General features: G+C 39.4%; 1 protein-coding gene across 12 annotated transcripts in view; it reads right to left on the reverse strand.

Moving 5' to 3' along the window:
* Positions 1 to 14,668, reverse strand: part of FIP1L1 (factor interacting with PAPOLA and CPSF1) — a 42,992-nt gene extending 28,324 nt beyond the window's left edge. For 2 of the 12 annotated variants that reach the window (XM_062607156.1, XM_062607149.1), the window contains exons 1-9: positions 14,110 to 14,441; positions 13,306 to 13,345; positions 10,999 to 11,056; positions 7,478 to 7,581; positions 5,188 to 5,252; positions 4,903 to 5,010; positions 3,622 to 3,752; positions 3,263 to 3,331; positions 906 to 1,015 (exon numbers count right to left, since the gene is read on the reverse strand). In XM_062607156.1, the coding sequence (XP_062463140.1) occupies positions 906 to 1,015; positions 3,263 to 3,331; positions 3,622 to 3,752; positions 4,903 to 5,010; positions 5,188 to 5,252; positions 7,478 to 7,581; positions 10,999 to 11,056; positions 13,306 to 13,345; positions 14,110 to 14,191 (767 nt within the window). In that variant the 5' untranslated portion in view covers positions 14,192 to 14,441. Of the gene's footprint in view, positions 1 to 905; positions 1,016 to 3,262; positions 3,332 to 3,621; positions 3,753 to 4,902; positions 5,011 to 5,187; positions 5,253 to 7,477; positions 7,582 to 10,998; positions 11,057 to 13,305; positions 13,346 to 14,109; positions 14,442 to 14,557 lie in introns of those variants that run through there. The other 10 variants (XM_062607198.1, XM_062607177.1, XM_062607219.1 and 7 more) reach the window with 8 other exon arrangements.
* Between the last annotated feature and the right edge of the window lie 3,501 nt (positions 14,669 to 18,169).

The raw sequence follows: 18,169 nt of genomic DNA on the forward strand, positions 1-18,169 counted from the left end.
ACCAGGAAGAATATACTAGAAGTGAAAGAAAAATACAGGCAAGAGTATCAAGCAAGATTTATTTCTTCCACTCAAGAAAAACATATTTGGGTGTTGAACTGACTCTCAAAGAATGGAATGACTGAACTTGAGTGCCTCTGAATTAGTCAATGTACTAAAGACTAAAGATAAGTCACAGATGCTAATCTTTAACTGCTGATGATGAGAGGATACACCCTGCTCTACTTCTCTTGCCATTACTTATATTACCATGGCTTTTAATTTGCACAAAACCAAAACTCCTAAATAGAATCACCTGATAACTAAAGTAAAGCAGAAGCAGGGATTCACCCTAAGCAAAGCGCCAGGTAGCAAACCGGAGTAGCTTAGATATAAAGGCCGGAACTTACTAAAGCCTGGGGCTGGAAGAGTGAGGGGAAGAAGTTTTAATAAGGACTAATTCCTCATATTTTAGAGAAAGTACAAAAGATATTCAAGTAAGGAGACCTAAAGATACCCTGAAGTAAAGAGACTGGGTTCCAGGAATCCTTCTTTTGCTGAAGTCATAGCTATATGATTCCAACTTGACTGAAAAGGTGTGTTAGCTAATAACCAGAAAGATACAAGCTAGAAACATTTTGTTGGCTAATCTAATTCTACACAAAATACACCTGTATTTTCACAGCTGCCTTGTTATTTGGTCCTGATGGTTTTTCTCCCCTTTTGTTCTTCTTTCTGTTTCCCAAATAGCCAAGAATAGCACAACATTCAAGTGTAATGGTGACTAAAGGCTAGAAGTGTTTAGAACCACTCTTCCCCTGAGTTCTACCTGCCACAGAAACATTTTCCTTTCTTTCTACAAAAATCATGGACTTCAAATACATATATATAAAAAGTTTTCTGGTCTAGAGTTATAACTAACTGACCTGTTTGTTGGAATTCCTGATTTGAATAAAGCAGGAGGAGATGTGAAATCGGGTTTGGTCGACTGCACTGCCAACTCTTTCTCCAAATTTCCAGTTCTGCCCTGCTGTACCTTCAAAATAACGTTTTGCCATTAGTTTAGCCTCAGAAGTGCAGCAGCCCCAACACTCAACATAGCACACAGCCAACACAGAAAGTCCTTTAATCAAGTTTTTTAAAAACTGTCACCTTTGTATAGCTAGCAAATTATAAAATGCAAAACTTAACTACTGTGTTTAGTATCTATAAAGAAGCAATATTGCAGAGAAGAAATTATTATATAAGATTAGACAGTTTTAATATTTATTTTCCAAGTGTTTGATTTGCACATGAACTGACCACACTGATTTTCTTGTAGAATTTCCTATATGAACAACATAGCATCTTTATTTTTAAAAGAAGCAAACTTATTTAAAAAGCCCCAAACCTCATAATCGTTAAGACAGGTTAGTAAGTGCCACCCAACAACAAACCATAAGCCAAGAAACTGAGTGGATTCTCCACCTGCCTTATTGACCATGAGATCTAGAAACTACTTAACTTCTGAGTCATAGCAGGAAGTCACCTCATACTCCTGGTTACGCAAACCTTAAAAGATTTTTCATTAGTTCAGACTGAACACTTCAAAAACATGCTGCTATTTCTGAAGTACTGCAAAATTCCAGAGACATGTTATTGAAACTATGTAAGACCTTTGGTGAGAGTGCTTCAAGTATTACATGAAAGAAAAGCCTACGTGGGTTAGGATTAAAGAAAAACCTGTCCTGATTCAGATTCTGAAGACACTCCCACTGTAACAACCACATAGCTACATCACTCTACATAGCTAGTTCACTCATGGTATAATACAACATATGCTGTGATCTCACAGCTTCTTGTAGGCAAGTGAACTACTAAGCTTTGCAGAATCTCACTTCCAAACACAGGCACCTCTTTCCCTAACCCACAAAAATGCAAATATATAGATAGTACCTGTTGAAAAATGAACTAAATTTTAGTATCCAGAACTACATTAAATAAAAACCAACCAAACACACCAAAACTGAGTATGTTTGGTTAAGTAGTTATCTGAAATATTTGTGAGATTTCTATTATTTAATAAGTAACTGGAAAATGCATGAGACAGTCTTGTAGTTACAGAAGATTAATCCAAATATACCATGTAAATTTCATGAGACATAGTATTTCGAAAGTGGAAAAAAGTTAACAAAATTATTTAACAGTTATATATAAACTTCTTGTAAAACACATGACAACTCTTACTTCAGACTGTTAAAACACAATTACTATCTGCACAGATTGATCACTGGACCCCCAGAGAGTCAGTACTGAGCTAGAAATACGGGAAGCTTTTGTTCGGAATACTTATCCTTCTGTCAGGACTACAGTTCAGCAATGTCTGAGTGTAGCGAGCTGCAAATCATTAACTTCTACTGCCCACAATAAGGTAACACTATTATCATGATAACCGAGGAAGGCAAAAAGCCCCAGGGAGCTTCTTTACCTGTTCTTTCTAAGATAAAGTCAAAATGATTGGATACCCTCAAGTAGCACATGAGGGGAAACAAAAATACCTGTCTGCAATAGACACTTCTGTCACAGAAGTATACAGAAGAAAGCAACAAACAGTTTCAAGTCAGTTTAATGACTGTTCAAGAACAAAACTGACCTATGGAAAATAGGTAAAATATAACCTTTGTATTTTAACTTTAGCATCAAATGAAACAGTAAATTAGAAAATGAGAAGTTGAAAAAAAATATTCAATTCTTAAGATAAATCCAATTGTACAGATCTGTTCTCTGTAAATCATCATTTCTGAATGTAAAAAATATTATATATAATTGGATTTATTGCTGTCTAATCCCAAAAGGACAACAGAAAAATACAGAAGATTGATTTTCACATCTCAGAGTCGCCAAGGATAAGTTTTACAAAACACAGCAAGAGCTACAAGGCCACATAAAAAATAAACATGCCATAATCTACAAAAGCTTCCCCAGCACATCTGCACAGATTCTCTAATCTGCACATACAAATGCACTACAATAAAAATAAACCATCACATAAAGAAAAATTAGTTTCTCTGGGAAATTTGTTAATTCACCAGGTTACTAACTCACATACTTGCAGAACGGTGACAAACAAAGAACATTTTTTAATCAACATTTTATGACATATGCAGAAAGTCACTGGTCTAAGACGAGAGTCTGAAATAATGGCTATGTCCATTTCAGTTGTTCTTCTACCAGTCTGTGGTGGCATGGGAAGCAATACTCAACAAAAAATGAGAGGAACCGACAAAAGTTTACTAAAATTCACCTTAAAAAGATGGTATCTGCCATCGAGAATCTCTGCACTTGGTCTTACTTCCATAGCATTGTCTTCAGCCTAAGTTAAATAACACATTGCCCATTAAGAGACCGTACAACTCTAAAGTCATGGGCCACAATCTGAATAATGGTACAGACGCAATCTAGCTGTAGCTAGTCTGTCACACTATCCACACAAATTGCCAGTGAAGCAACAGAGGAACACACAGGAACACTCTAGGCTCAAGACAGGGAGTCAGCTGCAAACTCTAACACACACACCAAACTGGGCTGAACAAGCTTTTGACACACAAGCAGCTTTACAGGGAAAAAAAGCATCTAGAATATGGCAAAAGTTGTACTAATTACCGTAATTTTATTTGTGGATGAGGTAACTGGTAAAATTTCAAGACCCATTCGTATTCTTTTTTGTTTTTCACAGTAAGCTTTCCAGGTATCTTCATTGAATCCATAGTTGAAATAATCAGAGAGATCAGCCCCTTTAAATAGAAAAGCATAGGTTTTTTAGGACATCACAAAGTTCTTCTTTTCTTCACTGAGCATACATACACCTTTATTTGTAACATCAAAACAGATTAGGTATTGAGCTGCAAAAATACCACTGAAATGTAGGATATAGTCTTGCACCAGTAAACATAGAGTGTTCATGCCTGAGACTATAAAAACATCAGAATTTAGTCAGCAGTAACGGGCTTAGCATCATGTCTCAGGAATCAAAAGCAGATTCTTACAGAATATCACAGGATATTATAATCCCTGTATCTTTACAACATGATATATTTAAGATCTAAAGGTTTACTGTATGTTCAGTGAAGAACCACTCGCTTTTGCTTGTTCTCTATTCAACTCCTCGTGTTGTTTTGACTCCAGGTTTCATATAATGCCACAAAGTATTTACAAGAATATGTAAAAGAGAGACCAGACATAACTCAAATGCACAGAATGTATTTCAAATAGCTAACAGACCAAATACCAGAATATTATCATAGGCTTCATTTTCCATTTTGTAGACACTATTTGCATGGCCAAAGCAATATACAAACACTAGAGAAACCTATGTACAACAGCAAGATGCGCTGCCACTAAAAAAGCAGGTATTAGACACGTCTGGCTAAATCACTTGAGCCAGACAATACACACAGGAAATTTACAGAAAGCCCATCTGGTACCTGCTGCTTCTTTAAAGCCTAGGGATGTCACTCTATGACAAGCAGCTACTTTTCATCATTCTTCATGCTCAAACCTGCTAGAACTATTTTCTGTTGTGCTTTATATTCTGTCCTATGACACAGACCAATGCTAGTAATATCCAGAGAAAGACAGATTTCCAAGGACAGTTCAGGATATACATGGATTATAAATACATAAATAAATAAATAAATAAATAAGGGCATGTTCTACAGTCTATTTCTGCTGACATGTGCAGGATGTATACTAAGAAACATGGCATGCCCACACACTCTGTAGCATAGCACAAAGGTAACAAGTAACTTAAATGCTTTTTCCAAATAACATTTTACAGTATCGTCTACCTGTATGTACGTAACATCTACATGCAGTAAATGGGAACTATTGTTAAAATAACCTACTGAATACCTTCATATCAGTTAATGTAAACAAGGGCATTACCTGGCTTTCTCCAAGGTTTATCCTCAAAAGAATCTAAATCTACTTCCAGAAGTGGCACACCATTTATACTCCCTGGTGCATCCAGATCTACCCCTTTAACTTTTGCACCTGTGAAGAAAAGTCAGAGAGTTAGAGTGTAAACAGCTGTAATACGCTTAAAATAGTAATAAAAAGTCAGATTTAAGTTTATCAACAAGTTTTGGAAGTGAAAATAATTTCCTTAACCTAAAACAATCAAACTTTTTTTTCATTTTTACTAATATTACTGTGTCAGTATTTTCTTACCAGAAGATCCATAAGTTCGTCCTCCTCCTGTCTTAATATTGAGATTCACAGGTGCTGCTCCATAACTTGAAAGAAATCAACAAAAAACTGAGTTAGACAGATAAAACTCTTAAAACAGAAGAAAACACAAAACAAGAGTTAGCTAGATCCAGAAACAAACTGGACTCAGGCTCAATCGCCATCCTGAACCTCTAGCTTTCCAAGCTGGTAACACTGTAAAGAGATCAGCCTAGGAGGAAGAGAGTGTACCTTTCTATGCTCAGTAGCAACTTCTCCAACTAATAAACAGTTGTGAAGCAAGTCCCAGTCACTCTTCCTGAGTTGAAAGGATAAAGACCTTCACAGAAACAAGAATGGACAGAACCAGAAGAAAGGAAGGAAAAATGCAGTTCATTTAGGGATACAGATGACACTCTGGGGATTAGAGTAAAAACAAAATAAATAAAAAAGGAAAGGGTTTAGACAGATCCTTTTCTCTTTTCATAACTATTTCATTTAATCCGTACAGAAGCATAAAATGCAAGCATTTCTCTACAATGACTGAAAGGCTACTAGTTTCAATGTACTTCTAGCAAATCACCCATTCTTGTGACTAACAGAGAAGTATGTAGCATTCCGCTTTCTTAAACACTTGAGAGCTTTATTCATAAGAATGTACTCAGAAATCTTGATACTGGACTGATATAACTACATTAGTAATTACAGTATTGTTCATTTGGAACACTAAGAGCTTGCTTTCACTACCATTTGCGTATAACGTAGTTCATCCTCACAGGTGGTACAAACCCATGGACATAATGAGATTACCATGTAATTAGAAGGCAGTATATAGTTTACAGTACCACTTCCATGCAGTTTTAGTTTACATTCAAGTACAATCAGTATAAAACTAACACAAAACATTTAACCTTCTTGATCTGCTATGCTGTATTTGTGCATGACTTTGTCAAACAAATCTCATGAGTGTTTTTTCAAACAGCAGTTGACTACTATATGAAAAATCATTTAATCCTATGAAAGGAACTTGTTATCCTGAAGTTAAAATGAAAAGCGATGTTAAGTTTGTTTTAGATTACTGCTTTTCCATGAACTTTCTATCCAACTGGCATAGAAAAAAAGGTTTTTCAGAAAACAACCATTTCTACATAAAACTTTCTACTCTAATTCCATTTAGCATCATCTGCTCATTGTTTTATGTATTCTGGAAAGAGCACCAGCAAATAAACCAAGAATATAAATCTAGTTTTGTTTTACTCCCACAAAATTTGAGGTTGCTTCCTACACCACAAGCATACTGCAAGTTACTGAAAGCAGACGAAGAAAGAACTGAAAGAACTGCTATTTCTTATAATACAGTTAGTTTAGGATATGAAATACTGAAAGTTTAAAAATACTATGTTTCAAAAATGAGTAAATCACCTGCATTCTAAAGTTAAGAACACAATAATATGCATGAGTCAGACCTACCTGCAGACCTGATATAATTCTAATAAGAATGCTTTTTTAATGCTGGTTTTAATAAGCATAAAAACATTAGGACTGCCAAGACAAACAAGCAAACCACTTCCCTCAGCAAGCTTCCATGTAATGAAAAATAGTATTTCGTAATTTGGGGTAAAAATTAACACTGTTTGAAAGAGTTCAGTGAAAAACAAGTCTTTTATCAAGAAAAGGCATATAGAGCAACAACAGTAGCAAAAGAATTTTTACGTAGTACAAGTGCCAAAACCATGATGTTGAGAAATTATCTCCAGAGACTGGCAGCTCCATCCTGAAGTATGTTAAATTCTTATTTGAGAACATCAGCAAGACTTGAAACCATCGAGGTCTAATTAGAACTGTCTCCACTACAAACAGGACTAAAGAGAAATGCTTCTAACGTTCTGCATGGTTACCGCTCTACCATTTGCACAGAAATATCACTGTCACATTAACAACCCTAAAAATATCATGTAACACAGCTATTCCATAATTAATAACAACACTCAACTTTACAAACTTAATACTATTATTTCTCAAAATCTGAAAACAATTTAACTCATGTAACAGCTCTTAACTCATATAACAGCTCTTCCATTATGACATTTAATTGACTTTGTTTCACTTTTTTATTTTTAAATCCCTATATCCTTAAAAACATTGTTAAAAACCTGAAAAAAAAAAACCAAATCCAAACTAAATTGACACTAACTATGCATACGATTTGCCGCTGACTAATATCTAAGAGCCTGAATTAATAATTACATGCAATCTTGGAAGATCCCCCAGTTATTATTTGCAAATAACTTACCCATACTGTGGAGCTCCTGTTTTAATATCCCCTATGGTGACTTGAACATCATCTTCATCATCATCACTATCACTATCACTGTCATCGTCAGCCTCTGCCACCTTCTACAAAAGAAAAAGTCATTGCTTAGACAAAAAGCAGTCACTTACCTTTATAGTGGAAAAATAATCCAGTCAAAACTATCTGTTCTAGAAATCTCTGAGAGGAAGAACTTCTTCTAGACCTCAAAACTGAGTATCATTAAGAGTACACTTAGGAGGCTCATCTGATGAAATGCTACAAGAATCTGAGACATCCCCATCAAAAAAGGGAACTATCTTTAATACTAAGGTCTGTTTCTGAAGCATGACATTTCCTAAATAAGCATAAAATAGCTTCCACTAACATCCTTCTCCCCTCCATCTAGCTCACACGTACTGGTTTTACTCTTGTCAGTCAGGAAAGAGCCTAAACATATGCAAGACTAGCCTCTTGCCATCCTCAATTACATGTCCTGAGTAACCAAAATGTTTTTCCAGTTGTAGACACTGTGCTTCAGAAAAAATTTATTCAGCTCCTAGCATTAGTAAACTATGTAAATGCTTGAGATTTTCAGTGAACGGGATAAAAATACAGATACAAAAGCACACTGCATGCTGTTCTAGCCCACAACATTCAAGCTTGCTGATAAATAAAATTGTCATGCCAGTCCATACGAACAGTTCATCTAGTCCAGCATTTTTGGTTTGTTTGGTGTTTTGTTTTAGTTTTCCCCTCCCAGAGACCACAGAGGACAGAAAAAAAAACCCAGGGCAAACGCATATGATGTTCCACCCTAACACCCTCTCAGCTGCTGATTATTATCAGGTCAGGGAATTCCCTAAGTCAGTTATGGTTTGTCTTTTTAGTAACCCCTAACGGATCCTTCTGTCAAGTACTTGCCCAGAATTCCCTTGGACTCACATAAACTCCCAGCAGTGACACCCTCTTTGGCAAGGAGCTCCATAGCACTGTCTACTGCATGAAGATCCAACCTCATTTCTTTCTTTCCATCCTGGCTGGCTCCTACAACTTTCTTTTAAAAGTTACAGTTCTCATGGTAAGGGACTGTGAGGAGTCAATCCTTATTTATAAGGCTCATACATGATTTTCTTAGCCTTCATCATATGCTATATATGCTTCTCTTCCTGATTGGGAAGTCCTTATGTACTCAGCCATTCCTTGTATGAAAGCTACCTCAACCACTCTTCCTCTCTCAACTTTTTTCAGTTGAAGTAAAGTCTTTACAATACCACAAAATTCAGGGTGCAATTGAACCATGAATTTATGGTGTAGAGATATCTTTAGTTTTGTTCTCTAATTATTTTCTGCAACATCCAAAAGTTTAACTGCTTTTTAGACTCCATACAAGCACGTAACCATCAGTTTTGTGGATCTTTCTATGTATCTTAGCGAGTCCCTCCTAAGTGGCAATGATGACCTCAGAGATCACCATTTTATTTGTAAGCCTCTTTTCCTTCCATGAACATCACTCTTCTTTTTCTACACAGAATTTCAGTGACCATTTATTAACCAGTTAGTTCTTCAGAGATAGTCCTTGAATAACTTTCTAATATCAGAAAACTTGTAATCCCACAATTTGCCCCTTTTTCTAAGTAATTTATAAACACACTAAACAGCACAGGTTATGCACAACATTACAGTGAATCCCCACTGGAGGTGATCCTCCTTCACTGCCTAAACTGAACTTAGACTTTTACCCTATGTTTTCTATCTTTTACACGTCAGCTATAATGAGAAACTCCTCCTATACCTGCTTACTTTTCTTAAAATCCTTTGGTGAGGAACTTATTTAAAAAAATCTTTGTGGAATCCAAGTGAACTTTATCAATCAGATCACCCTTATTCACATACTTGTTGAATCCTGCAGCAAGAGTCTGAACATACCAAAGTCAAGTTGATTCTGTCCAGGGAGTCTGAAGTTTTCCAAGCATAGCCAAGCTCTAACCCTTACCTACTGTACCATCTCTAAACTTGCCTAGTACATAAATTAGACAAAAATAAGCAGTTGTGCAGAAGATAAGATATTGGAGTACAGTTCATCCTTGCTATACAACATTAATATAATTTACATAACAATTAAGAGTATAATGTAGGGGGAGGTAGTCTACATCAGTATAGATATCCTGTAAATGACAGCTGAGCACAGAACACAGCCTTCAATGCTGCAGAGCTGAAGAGAAAGAGTTCACCGATCTTCCACACCCACTCAGGCAACCCACTCAGCAGAGAGCCATTACAAATACACTGAACAGAAAATAAAATTTTGTCTGGAGCAACAAAAGCCAATTTCACTTACAAAAAATGCTTTCTTAGTTCCTTCCTCACAGAAATAGTCTCCTTTTCTTATTCAACCAGCTTGAACACCATTCATTTTTCTAGGTTGCTGCTAAGCCTTCACACGCACCTTTTAACACAAAGTTCTCAATTCTGTGGACATATTCTGATGATATCCTAACAACGCTAGGCTTTATATAGGTGAAAAATACAAAGAGAGGCAAGTACAAGGGAAGTGCTTCAATAAGGATTTTCAGAAGTATTTTGAAACTAGCAAGTCTTCTCTGTGTACCTAACATATTAAACCTACTGCCCACTTACAGGATTAGCATCAGCACGAAGTCTTTGGTGCGCTTAAATTAAAGCTTTTCAGTTTAAACAACTAAAATAGGGTTTTAAAGTTTTCCCCCAACTTTAAGTAGTTATAATATCTTTCATAAATAAAGTATTAGACTTACTGGAAAAAAATATATTTCTGAGAGGGCAGTCCTTAAAATTTTCACAAATGAGAGTTGTTACTGCATCGCTTAAGAGAATTCTTGCAAGATATAACCTAAATATCCCATTTAAGTAACACTACTATTTTTTCATAGAAAAGATTGAAACCATTTCCATTCACAATAAACTGAAGCTTTTTATCAACACTGCAACTGTAAATTTCATTTCCTGCTCCCTTCCTTCACCCTACTAACGCTGAAGTTCTGACATACTGCACATAGAAGACTACTACTTAGCAAGTCTGTTTTGCTGCCTCTGAAAAGTATACATAAGTCACCTCTTAACCCATATTTTCACACAGTTTGGCAAATGCTGATTGTTTATCACACACAGAAAGACGGAAAATGATCAAAGGATTTTATTTTCCTATCAGTGAGAAAAATTACAGAGTATCATTTTGAAAACATGTTTTTGAGAAAAGGCAGCTATCTTGAAGCACCGCCTTTCCCTGCAAAGTAAGGGAAGCATTATTCATCTATTTTTTTTGTAAGTTGGATTTAAAAAGTGGACTGAAGGTAAAAATTGGATTTCTTAACTTAGTAATTTCTACAGAGTTTCTGCAGATAGTGTCAAACACCTTTCAGAAAAGAAAAAAAAAGCAGCATACATTTATGCATTAAATTTAATGGTAAGTCCTAGCCAAATTATGAATACCCCATAAATCAAACCAAATTAAAGCAGTATTCCAAAACCACATTTAAAACTACCGTTTTCACAACGCCATTTTCTGCAGCTTCCTCTTCATTTCCAGGTGGGGGTGGAGCACTTAAACAAAAACAAACAGAGAAAGATGAAAGTAGGTATCTATGCACATATTATTCCACATGATGAAAAAAGCCTTACTATATCATTCTGGAAAAGATCCAAAGTTCCATCTATCTTCTGCATTAATTAAAATAATTTATTAAATGAATTTCTAGATGAATGTAGCTTCATATTAGCAAGATAATATTTAGCTATCAGAAGTCATACTAACCAGATGTTCACAGAATAGTTGCAAGTGAAAAGGCACTACACCTGGATCCGCTTTTGAAATCAAAGTGAAATGTTTCATAATATATGAAGAATAACAGTTTTCTTATTTTTTGCCCCTGCAGACTTTTCAAAGACATAATGGAAATTAAATAAATACCCACAGGTAATGTTGCACGGAATTAAAATTCTCACATCTGCATTGTGAAACTTTCTTCCACCATACAGAATAGCTACAATTCAATGATGAATTCAATTAGATTTTAACTGTAGACTGAAAACTGTAAGTTTTAAAACTACTGGTCCATCTAAAGTGAACAGCACTGTCAAAACCATGCAAACAAGAAGTGTCACTGGGTTTACCTACTGCTGCTTATTTCACAGCAATGTTTTCATTTCCACAGTTCCATTAACTGTTAGGATGTTGCACCACAAACAGCAGAGTAAGCAAGGAGCCATTTAGAAACAATATTCTTTCACTGAAATAATATCTCTGAAATGGACTGAGCAACTGCCAATTTTTATCGAACAGAATGATTTTGATCCCATCTTCTGTTGGCAAAATACCCACTCATAAGCACTGCACCAGAGCACAGGCATGACCCCAAGATTTAAAATTGACCAATCCACTTCATCACCCATTAGAATGAGAGGCTAGCTAAAGAACTTGAATAAAACCTCACAATTCTTAAGTATACCTGAAAAAGGCCAAAACTAACAGTCCAGAGGCCAAAACTTTGAACAGGTAAAATGTCACCAAACTTCCAGAGTTCCAAACACAGCTCATGAGATGCATATACTACTATTCGTTTTGCTTTTTAGTCCATACTATGTATTGAAGCAGCCAAATGTCAAGCCAGACTCTGCTGACCACTGTTTCTAAAGATCATTTTGGTTGCCAGGCAAATAATTTTCTTAAAACAACAGTAATACTGACAAAAGCGCCAGGTCAAGAAAAGGTACCTGGACACAAGGAATCAATTGATATAGAATAGCTTCCAAATAAAGAGCAAATAAATAATTGGAATTCTCTGTGCTGCAAGAGACGATCCAAGATAAATGCAACAGAGGTCTAGAAAACTGCTAAGTGACAAGGAAAAGGCGACAGGAAACAACTCTGTTTCATATACAAGAACTAACTGCAAGTGACTGTACCAGTAACTGCTTCAAAATGACAATCTATATGGGCAAGTGGTGGAGGTCATTACTGCTGTATCACTCTTTCCCTGTCAAAATCTGACATGAATTAAAAAAAAAAAAGCAATTAAGCAAGCTTATGGACAAGAAGTCCACCAAAGGTAACTCAATTCAAGAGTTCTTGAAAAAAATCGCTGCTGACTGGAAGCATTTATAGAAAATAAAAATTCATGCTTTCTTGCATTGGCTTCCCTTTTATTAAATTTATCTTGACAACCAATAATTTCCACAGTTTATCAATGATTTTCAAAGGAACATCTTTGTGCTTTCCCTCATATAGCTCCTTACAGCTCAAGCAGGCTGCCCCAAATATTTCCAAAGTTTTTCCAAATTTCCTTCAAAAACTCTCTTACTAAAAAACACAGCCCCCAAACCATCAGCTGATGTGTTATGTAACATGCACATCAAACTAACTGATAATCTTCTACTGCTTCTTTGTATTCTTCTTTTTGTAACTACACTGTAAACTCTCTGGGAGAGAGACTGTCTTTTAATTTCTGATTTACCTCTAACAAATGAAGTCCTGATCCATTACCAAGACTGCAAAGCACCATGATTATAGAAATAAACGACCTCTTGGCATTTTGTGAGGAACTACTGCTCTCCATACAATTAAAACTTCAAATAACTGTTATACTCAACCATCCCAATTTCCTAGGTAAAACCATTTCACAGAAAAGCCATGTCATTCTAGCAGACAAAACATACTATATGTTAAGGGGATTTTCAAAGACACCAGGGTGTGTTCAGGTGCTATGAACTTTCAAGAAGTTGGGAAAAAGAATGTAATTAACAACTTTTTTGTGCAGCCATGCTACAGGGCTCCCATTTGTCAAGATGCTCACCTAGGTTTTTCTTCCTCTGGTCTCTCTGCTTCATTTTCATCTACCACAAGAGAAAAGAAATAGAGTAGTTAAGAATAAAATCCCCTTAATACCAATCATGACAGATATCTTGCCATGCAGATGGATTAGGTAACTCTTCAGTTTATTATTGAGACATTTTCATAACATTTCAATTGTGAAACCAATTGAGCAGACCTCTGAGCCCTCACATCACTAAATGCTCACAGATCTTCTACATTGGCAGGGTTTATTTACAAGTTTCGTTATGATTTCAACTTAAAGTCCCTGAAGTTGTGAACAAAGTTTATGCCCTAAAGTTTAAGGTTGCTTCAGTACTTCAACGCCGGGAGGCCAGGCAGGGGGTACTGAGGAGAAGCTCAGCCGCCCCAGGGGTGCGTGTGGGGCAGGAGCGCCATGCGGGAGGCCTAGCATGCCTCGACCGGCGCAGCCAGAGCAGAGGGGCCGGCAGCCAACCGCCCGTGGAGGAGGGGGCAGGGAGCCGGCACCGCCACGGCGGGGAGGGGGTCGCTCACAGGCCCGGGACAGCACCACCGGAGGGCCAGCCAGGAGGAGGGGACTGAGCAGCCACGGGGCGGGGGGGGCAGGACGGGCGGACGCCTTTAACCGGCCGCTGGCTGGCCCGGCTCGGTGGGCAGGCGTGGGCCGTACTCAGGCCGGCCTGGCGAGGTGGCGCATGCCGCGGCCTACACACCCCCTCTCCCTCCGCTACGGCTGCCGGGGAACCGAGCCGGGCCGGCGTACGGGGGAGGTGGGCTGGGAGTGGGGGTCTGGGAAGGTCCGTACCGCCATAGAGCCACTCCTCCTCCTCGTCCCCGGCGCCCCCACCGAGATCCGCCGACAGCCGCTCCACCTCGCCGGTAGACATGGCCGCCTCCCGCGGGAGGTGAGGGCCCAGGCCCGACGTCGCCTGGGCCTCTCGCTGCTGGGCAACACCACTGCGCTCTCCCGGGCCTCCGCCGGCGTCTCAGGCCGCAGCCGGGCGGCGGCAGGGGGGTCTACGAGCGTCCCGCCGGCCCAACGGCACTGCTCGCGGAGGAACCTCCGCCGCCTGCTCGCGGCTTCCCCTCCCCCGCGGAGTGAGTGACACGCACAGGAAGCGGGCCCGGCCCGGCCCCGCGGCGCCCCGGGCACGGGCACGCGGGGGGCGGCCCCGGCGGAGCCGGCCTCGCTGCCCGGGCCGCTTTGGCACGGCCGGTAGCCTTTCTGCGCGCTGCCAGGCGCTGGGACTCACCTCGGCTGTGCCTTCCCTGGCCGCAGCGTGCCTGCCGGAGCCGCGTTCGCTTCCCCGCGCTGCCCTTTGTGTCCGCTGCTCTCGGCGGACCTTGTGCTCTTCTGCAGCCCCAAGCGCCCGTTCGTCGTCCCTTCAGCAGGGCTTAATGGCAGCGTGGCGATCTCCGCTAGGACATCCTCGCCCGTCTCCAGAAGCAGGACTTGGCTAAACACATGTACCGTCCAGTGCTGTGCTTCTGCTACTGGAGACTGATGGCAGCTGCCAGTGGGGAGCGTAACCACGGGATAAATACGCTGTTACTTTTACTAGTACTGTCTTAGCCTCAGCTCAGGGAGTCTCCCAGCTGGAGGTAATATTTTAACAACTCCTTATAGATTTTTTTTTTTTCCCCTTCCATAAATTGCCTAGTTTTATTTTTAGCTCCGGTGGGAGTTTAACATTCATAGTACACTGTGAATACACAGAGTGTAACTACACATTTCACAAAGAAATTGCTCTAGTTTAAAAGCGGTGGGAAGAAGCAAGCTATTTTTATTGATGATTTTCTCACCTTACATCTGTGAATGCTGTATTAACAACTGCAAGATTCATTAGAAAATTTAAGTACAGCAACTATCAAAACAAGTTTTGACCAGATGTCTATACAAATGGAGTCTTCACTGTCTTAGGATGTTTGCTAAAACTAAAGAAGGGACCCCTTTTTCACAGCAGGACAGCTTGTGAAAAAGTCAAGTATAGAAGGCCTGTGTATATTAGAAACACATCATGACTCTGGGTGGGGGGAGCTGGTTCTTTGAGTTGCCTGTATAGTGAACCTTGGTTTAAAGTTTCATATATGGCATGACATTTCACTGGAGTTCACATGGACAAACTACCTTCTCAAAAGGCATTTTTTTCCCCCTGAAATGAAGTGTTTGTGTGTTGTGTCCAGATGATGTACGGCATAATTGGGTAGGTTTTCATCATGCAATTGTGAAGTCAGTATTTTCACCCAAAACATTTTTAACCACTTGTTTCTCATAAAATCAATTTTTATTGTAGTACTTCTTACTTGGCATCAGCCTCTTTCTTAATTTTCATTCTGGTTTTGTTTACTTGGCCATTTAACACACTTCTAGCTAACATTAAATGATGCAGTAGAACTCTTGATTGCAGATGCAAGAAGAAAGAAAATATGTCTGTGGAAAACACAAAGAGAAATCAAGAGCAGGTGTAGAGGATAAAATCTCTTAAAAAATATCAATCAGAACCTCAAAGGAGTGTTTCTGGTAGAAACCTTTAAATAGACATCACATTGAGCTACTGGTGATGTAAAAATCCATCTTGAGCAGCTTGAACACTGGAAGCTGACTCAGGAAGGCTAAGGCCCAAAAATAGTTGCCTGCATTCCATCTGTCCCAGGAAGGTCTTTACCCACCTCTGGTTCTGGTTGGACAGAGAGGGTGCTTTGAACCTGTTTCCTGCTTTTCTTCTGGGGACAGAGTGCTGGCCTAGATGGCATTTCAACTTCTGCCCTCAAAGGTGAAACCTCCCACCAGTCCCAGCCTCCAGAAAGGACCTTGTAGGTTCTTACAGCTGCACAGAGCGAGAGCAGCTGTTGAGGCCTGAACAAAAGGCTTCTCCCAAGGCCCCGAGTAGCTAAAAGGCCAAGGACAGAAGATGACATCTTTGCGAGCTGCATAAACATCTTAACTCACAGGCTGCACTCCAGAGACCCACAGCAAGGTAGCAAGTTTATGGGAACCCTTTAATACAGTTCTTTTTCTGTCAGAGTAGTTGTAAATTTGCACATAGGCTAAAATAAGTTGTAAAAACTACTTAGATGATTTTGGTTTGTAATTTAACCACTGTGCTTCAAACTGATTAACCTTGCTTTGTCTTCTGGCTAGTGATCCTTTTTTTTCCCACATCAGAATATGCAGAACTAGTTGTAATCTATACGATATTTATAAAGTAAAAAACTTATTTGTTTCCTTAAAAAAGCATCTGCTGTTTTGATGCTATGTCTTAAAAAAAAAACAAACAACCAGCCTTTCCAAAAAGGTAACTAAAGAGTTGGATGAGCCATAATATATTCAGCTTTTGTCCATGGCACTCAAGCATAAAGCAAAAGGTCAGCGATAGATAATCTCCGAGGTAATTCAATGTGAGAGGAGGATAATTCTGCACAAGTGGTTAAACATCCCTGATCCTTTCTTTGCATGCATCTTTCAAATCAAAACAATCAAGAAGGGCTACTAACTTACATATTTTTTAGCATCATAAATTTAATGCTGCAAGGTTAAAATAACAGATCAGGGTTAGAACAGCACAAAGACCTACGTCTGAGTTTGGAAGAGGAACGAATGCATCAGGGTAGGAATGAGCATGGAGCAGACTGGAAGGATTTAATTTCATTACTGGAAATCTGGTGATTCTGTGTTACTTATGTTTTTCAGTGTTCTGAAACCAGCTGAATCTGCAAGAGACCTAATGAGAACAGTTAAAAGAGTGGATGAACCAATTAAATTATTTATCTTTATGTAATTGCTGATAATCCCATTACGTTAAAAAAAAAAAAAAAGCTCCTCATTCTGTACTGAAGAGGTCCTAGTGAAATACTACACAGATCACAGATTTGCAAGTGAGCCATCCATTCTCTGGTGAGAAGAAAGTGTAGATACATATTATGGCATTTTTTCTAGCTAGCTTTGGAGCTGATTTTGAGATCAAGAGCTTTTAAAAGGAGAATCACCGAATAATAGAATCAACCAGGTTGGAAGATACCTTTAAGATCAAGTCCAACCGTTCCCCCAGGACTGTCAAGTCCACCACTAAACCATATCACTGAGGGCCTCATCTACATGGCTTTTGAACACTTCCACACAGTGATTCCACAACTGTATATCATAAAAAAATTCATTTATTACAAGAGCATATTCCTTGTTGCTAGCTCATGAATGGCTAGATTTTTAAATACTAACACAAGAAATACAGAATTATAGCACAGTGAATGGTGATGGAAGTTTCACCTTTCCAGCGCTGTACATTTAAAACAGTATCAGCAAAACAGCTGTTTTCGTGGTATAACAAAGACACCACCGCCGCACGAAGAGGTAGTGACGTAAATAGTAACGCTGATTGGTTTAACATTTACCCGGCAGAAGTACACAGGCTGTGCAAGAAAACGTCAGGTAAACCTTAACTGTCAGTGCTCACTACGTCCCACCGGTACTGGCCAGGGCTACACACTGCAGTGGCATTCCTAACACAAGACTATAGGTGGGAGGAACATTTTACCGCCTGTCAGCATTTGGCACTGGCAGCAGATGGAAGGGCCCCCGCCCTCTCGCAGAGAGAGAACCCTGTTGGTGCTCTCGCGGTGTAACAGACCTGGCCGGGGGTTAACCCCAGCGGACACCAAGCCCCAGACCGGGTAGCTGCTCAGGTGAGATCCCACAGCCCAGCCCAGCCCAGCCCAGCCACGGGAGCAAAGGCCGCACCAGCACCGTTAACCCGGCCAAGCCCCGCAAGTACCCCGCCTGACTCCCGCCGGTTCTGTCAGGGAATGCCCGCCCGCCCCTCCCGCCGGCCGGCAGCCAACCCGAGCCCGTTACGTCATTCCTCATCGCC

The sequence above is a fragment of the Pezoporus occidentalis genome, unplaced genomic scaffold (assembly GCF_034315485.1).
Source record: "Pezoporus occidentalis ecotype Australia unplaced genomic scaffold, CSIRO_AGI_Poc_V1 ctg1, whole genome shotgun sequence".
In the NCBI taxonomy this organism is placed as follows: domain Eukaryota; kingdom Metazoa; phylum Chordata; class Aves; order Psittaciformes; family Psittacidae; genus Pezoporus; species Pezoporus occidentalis.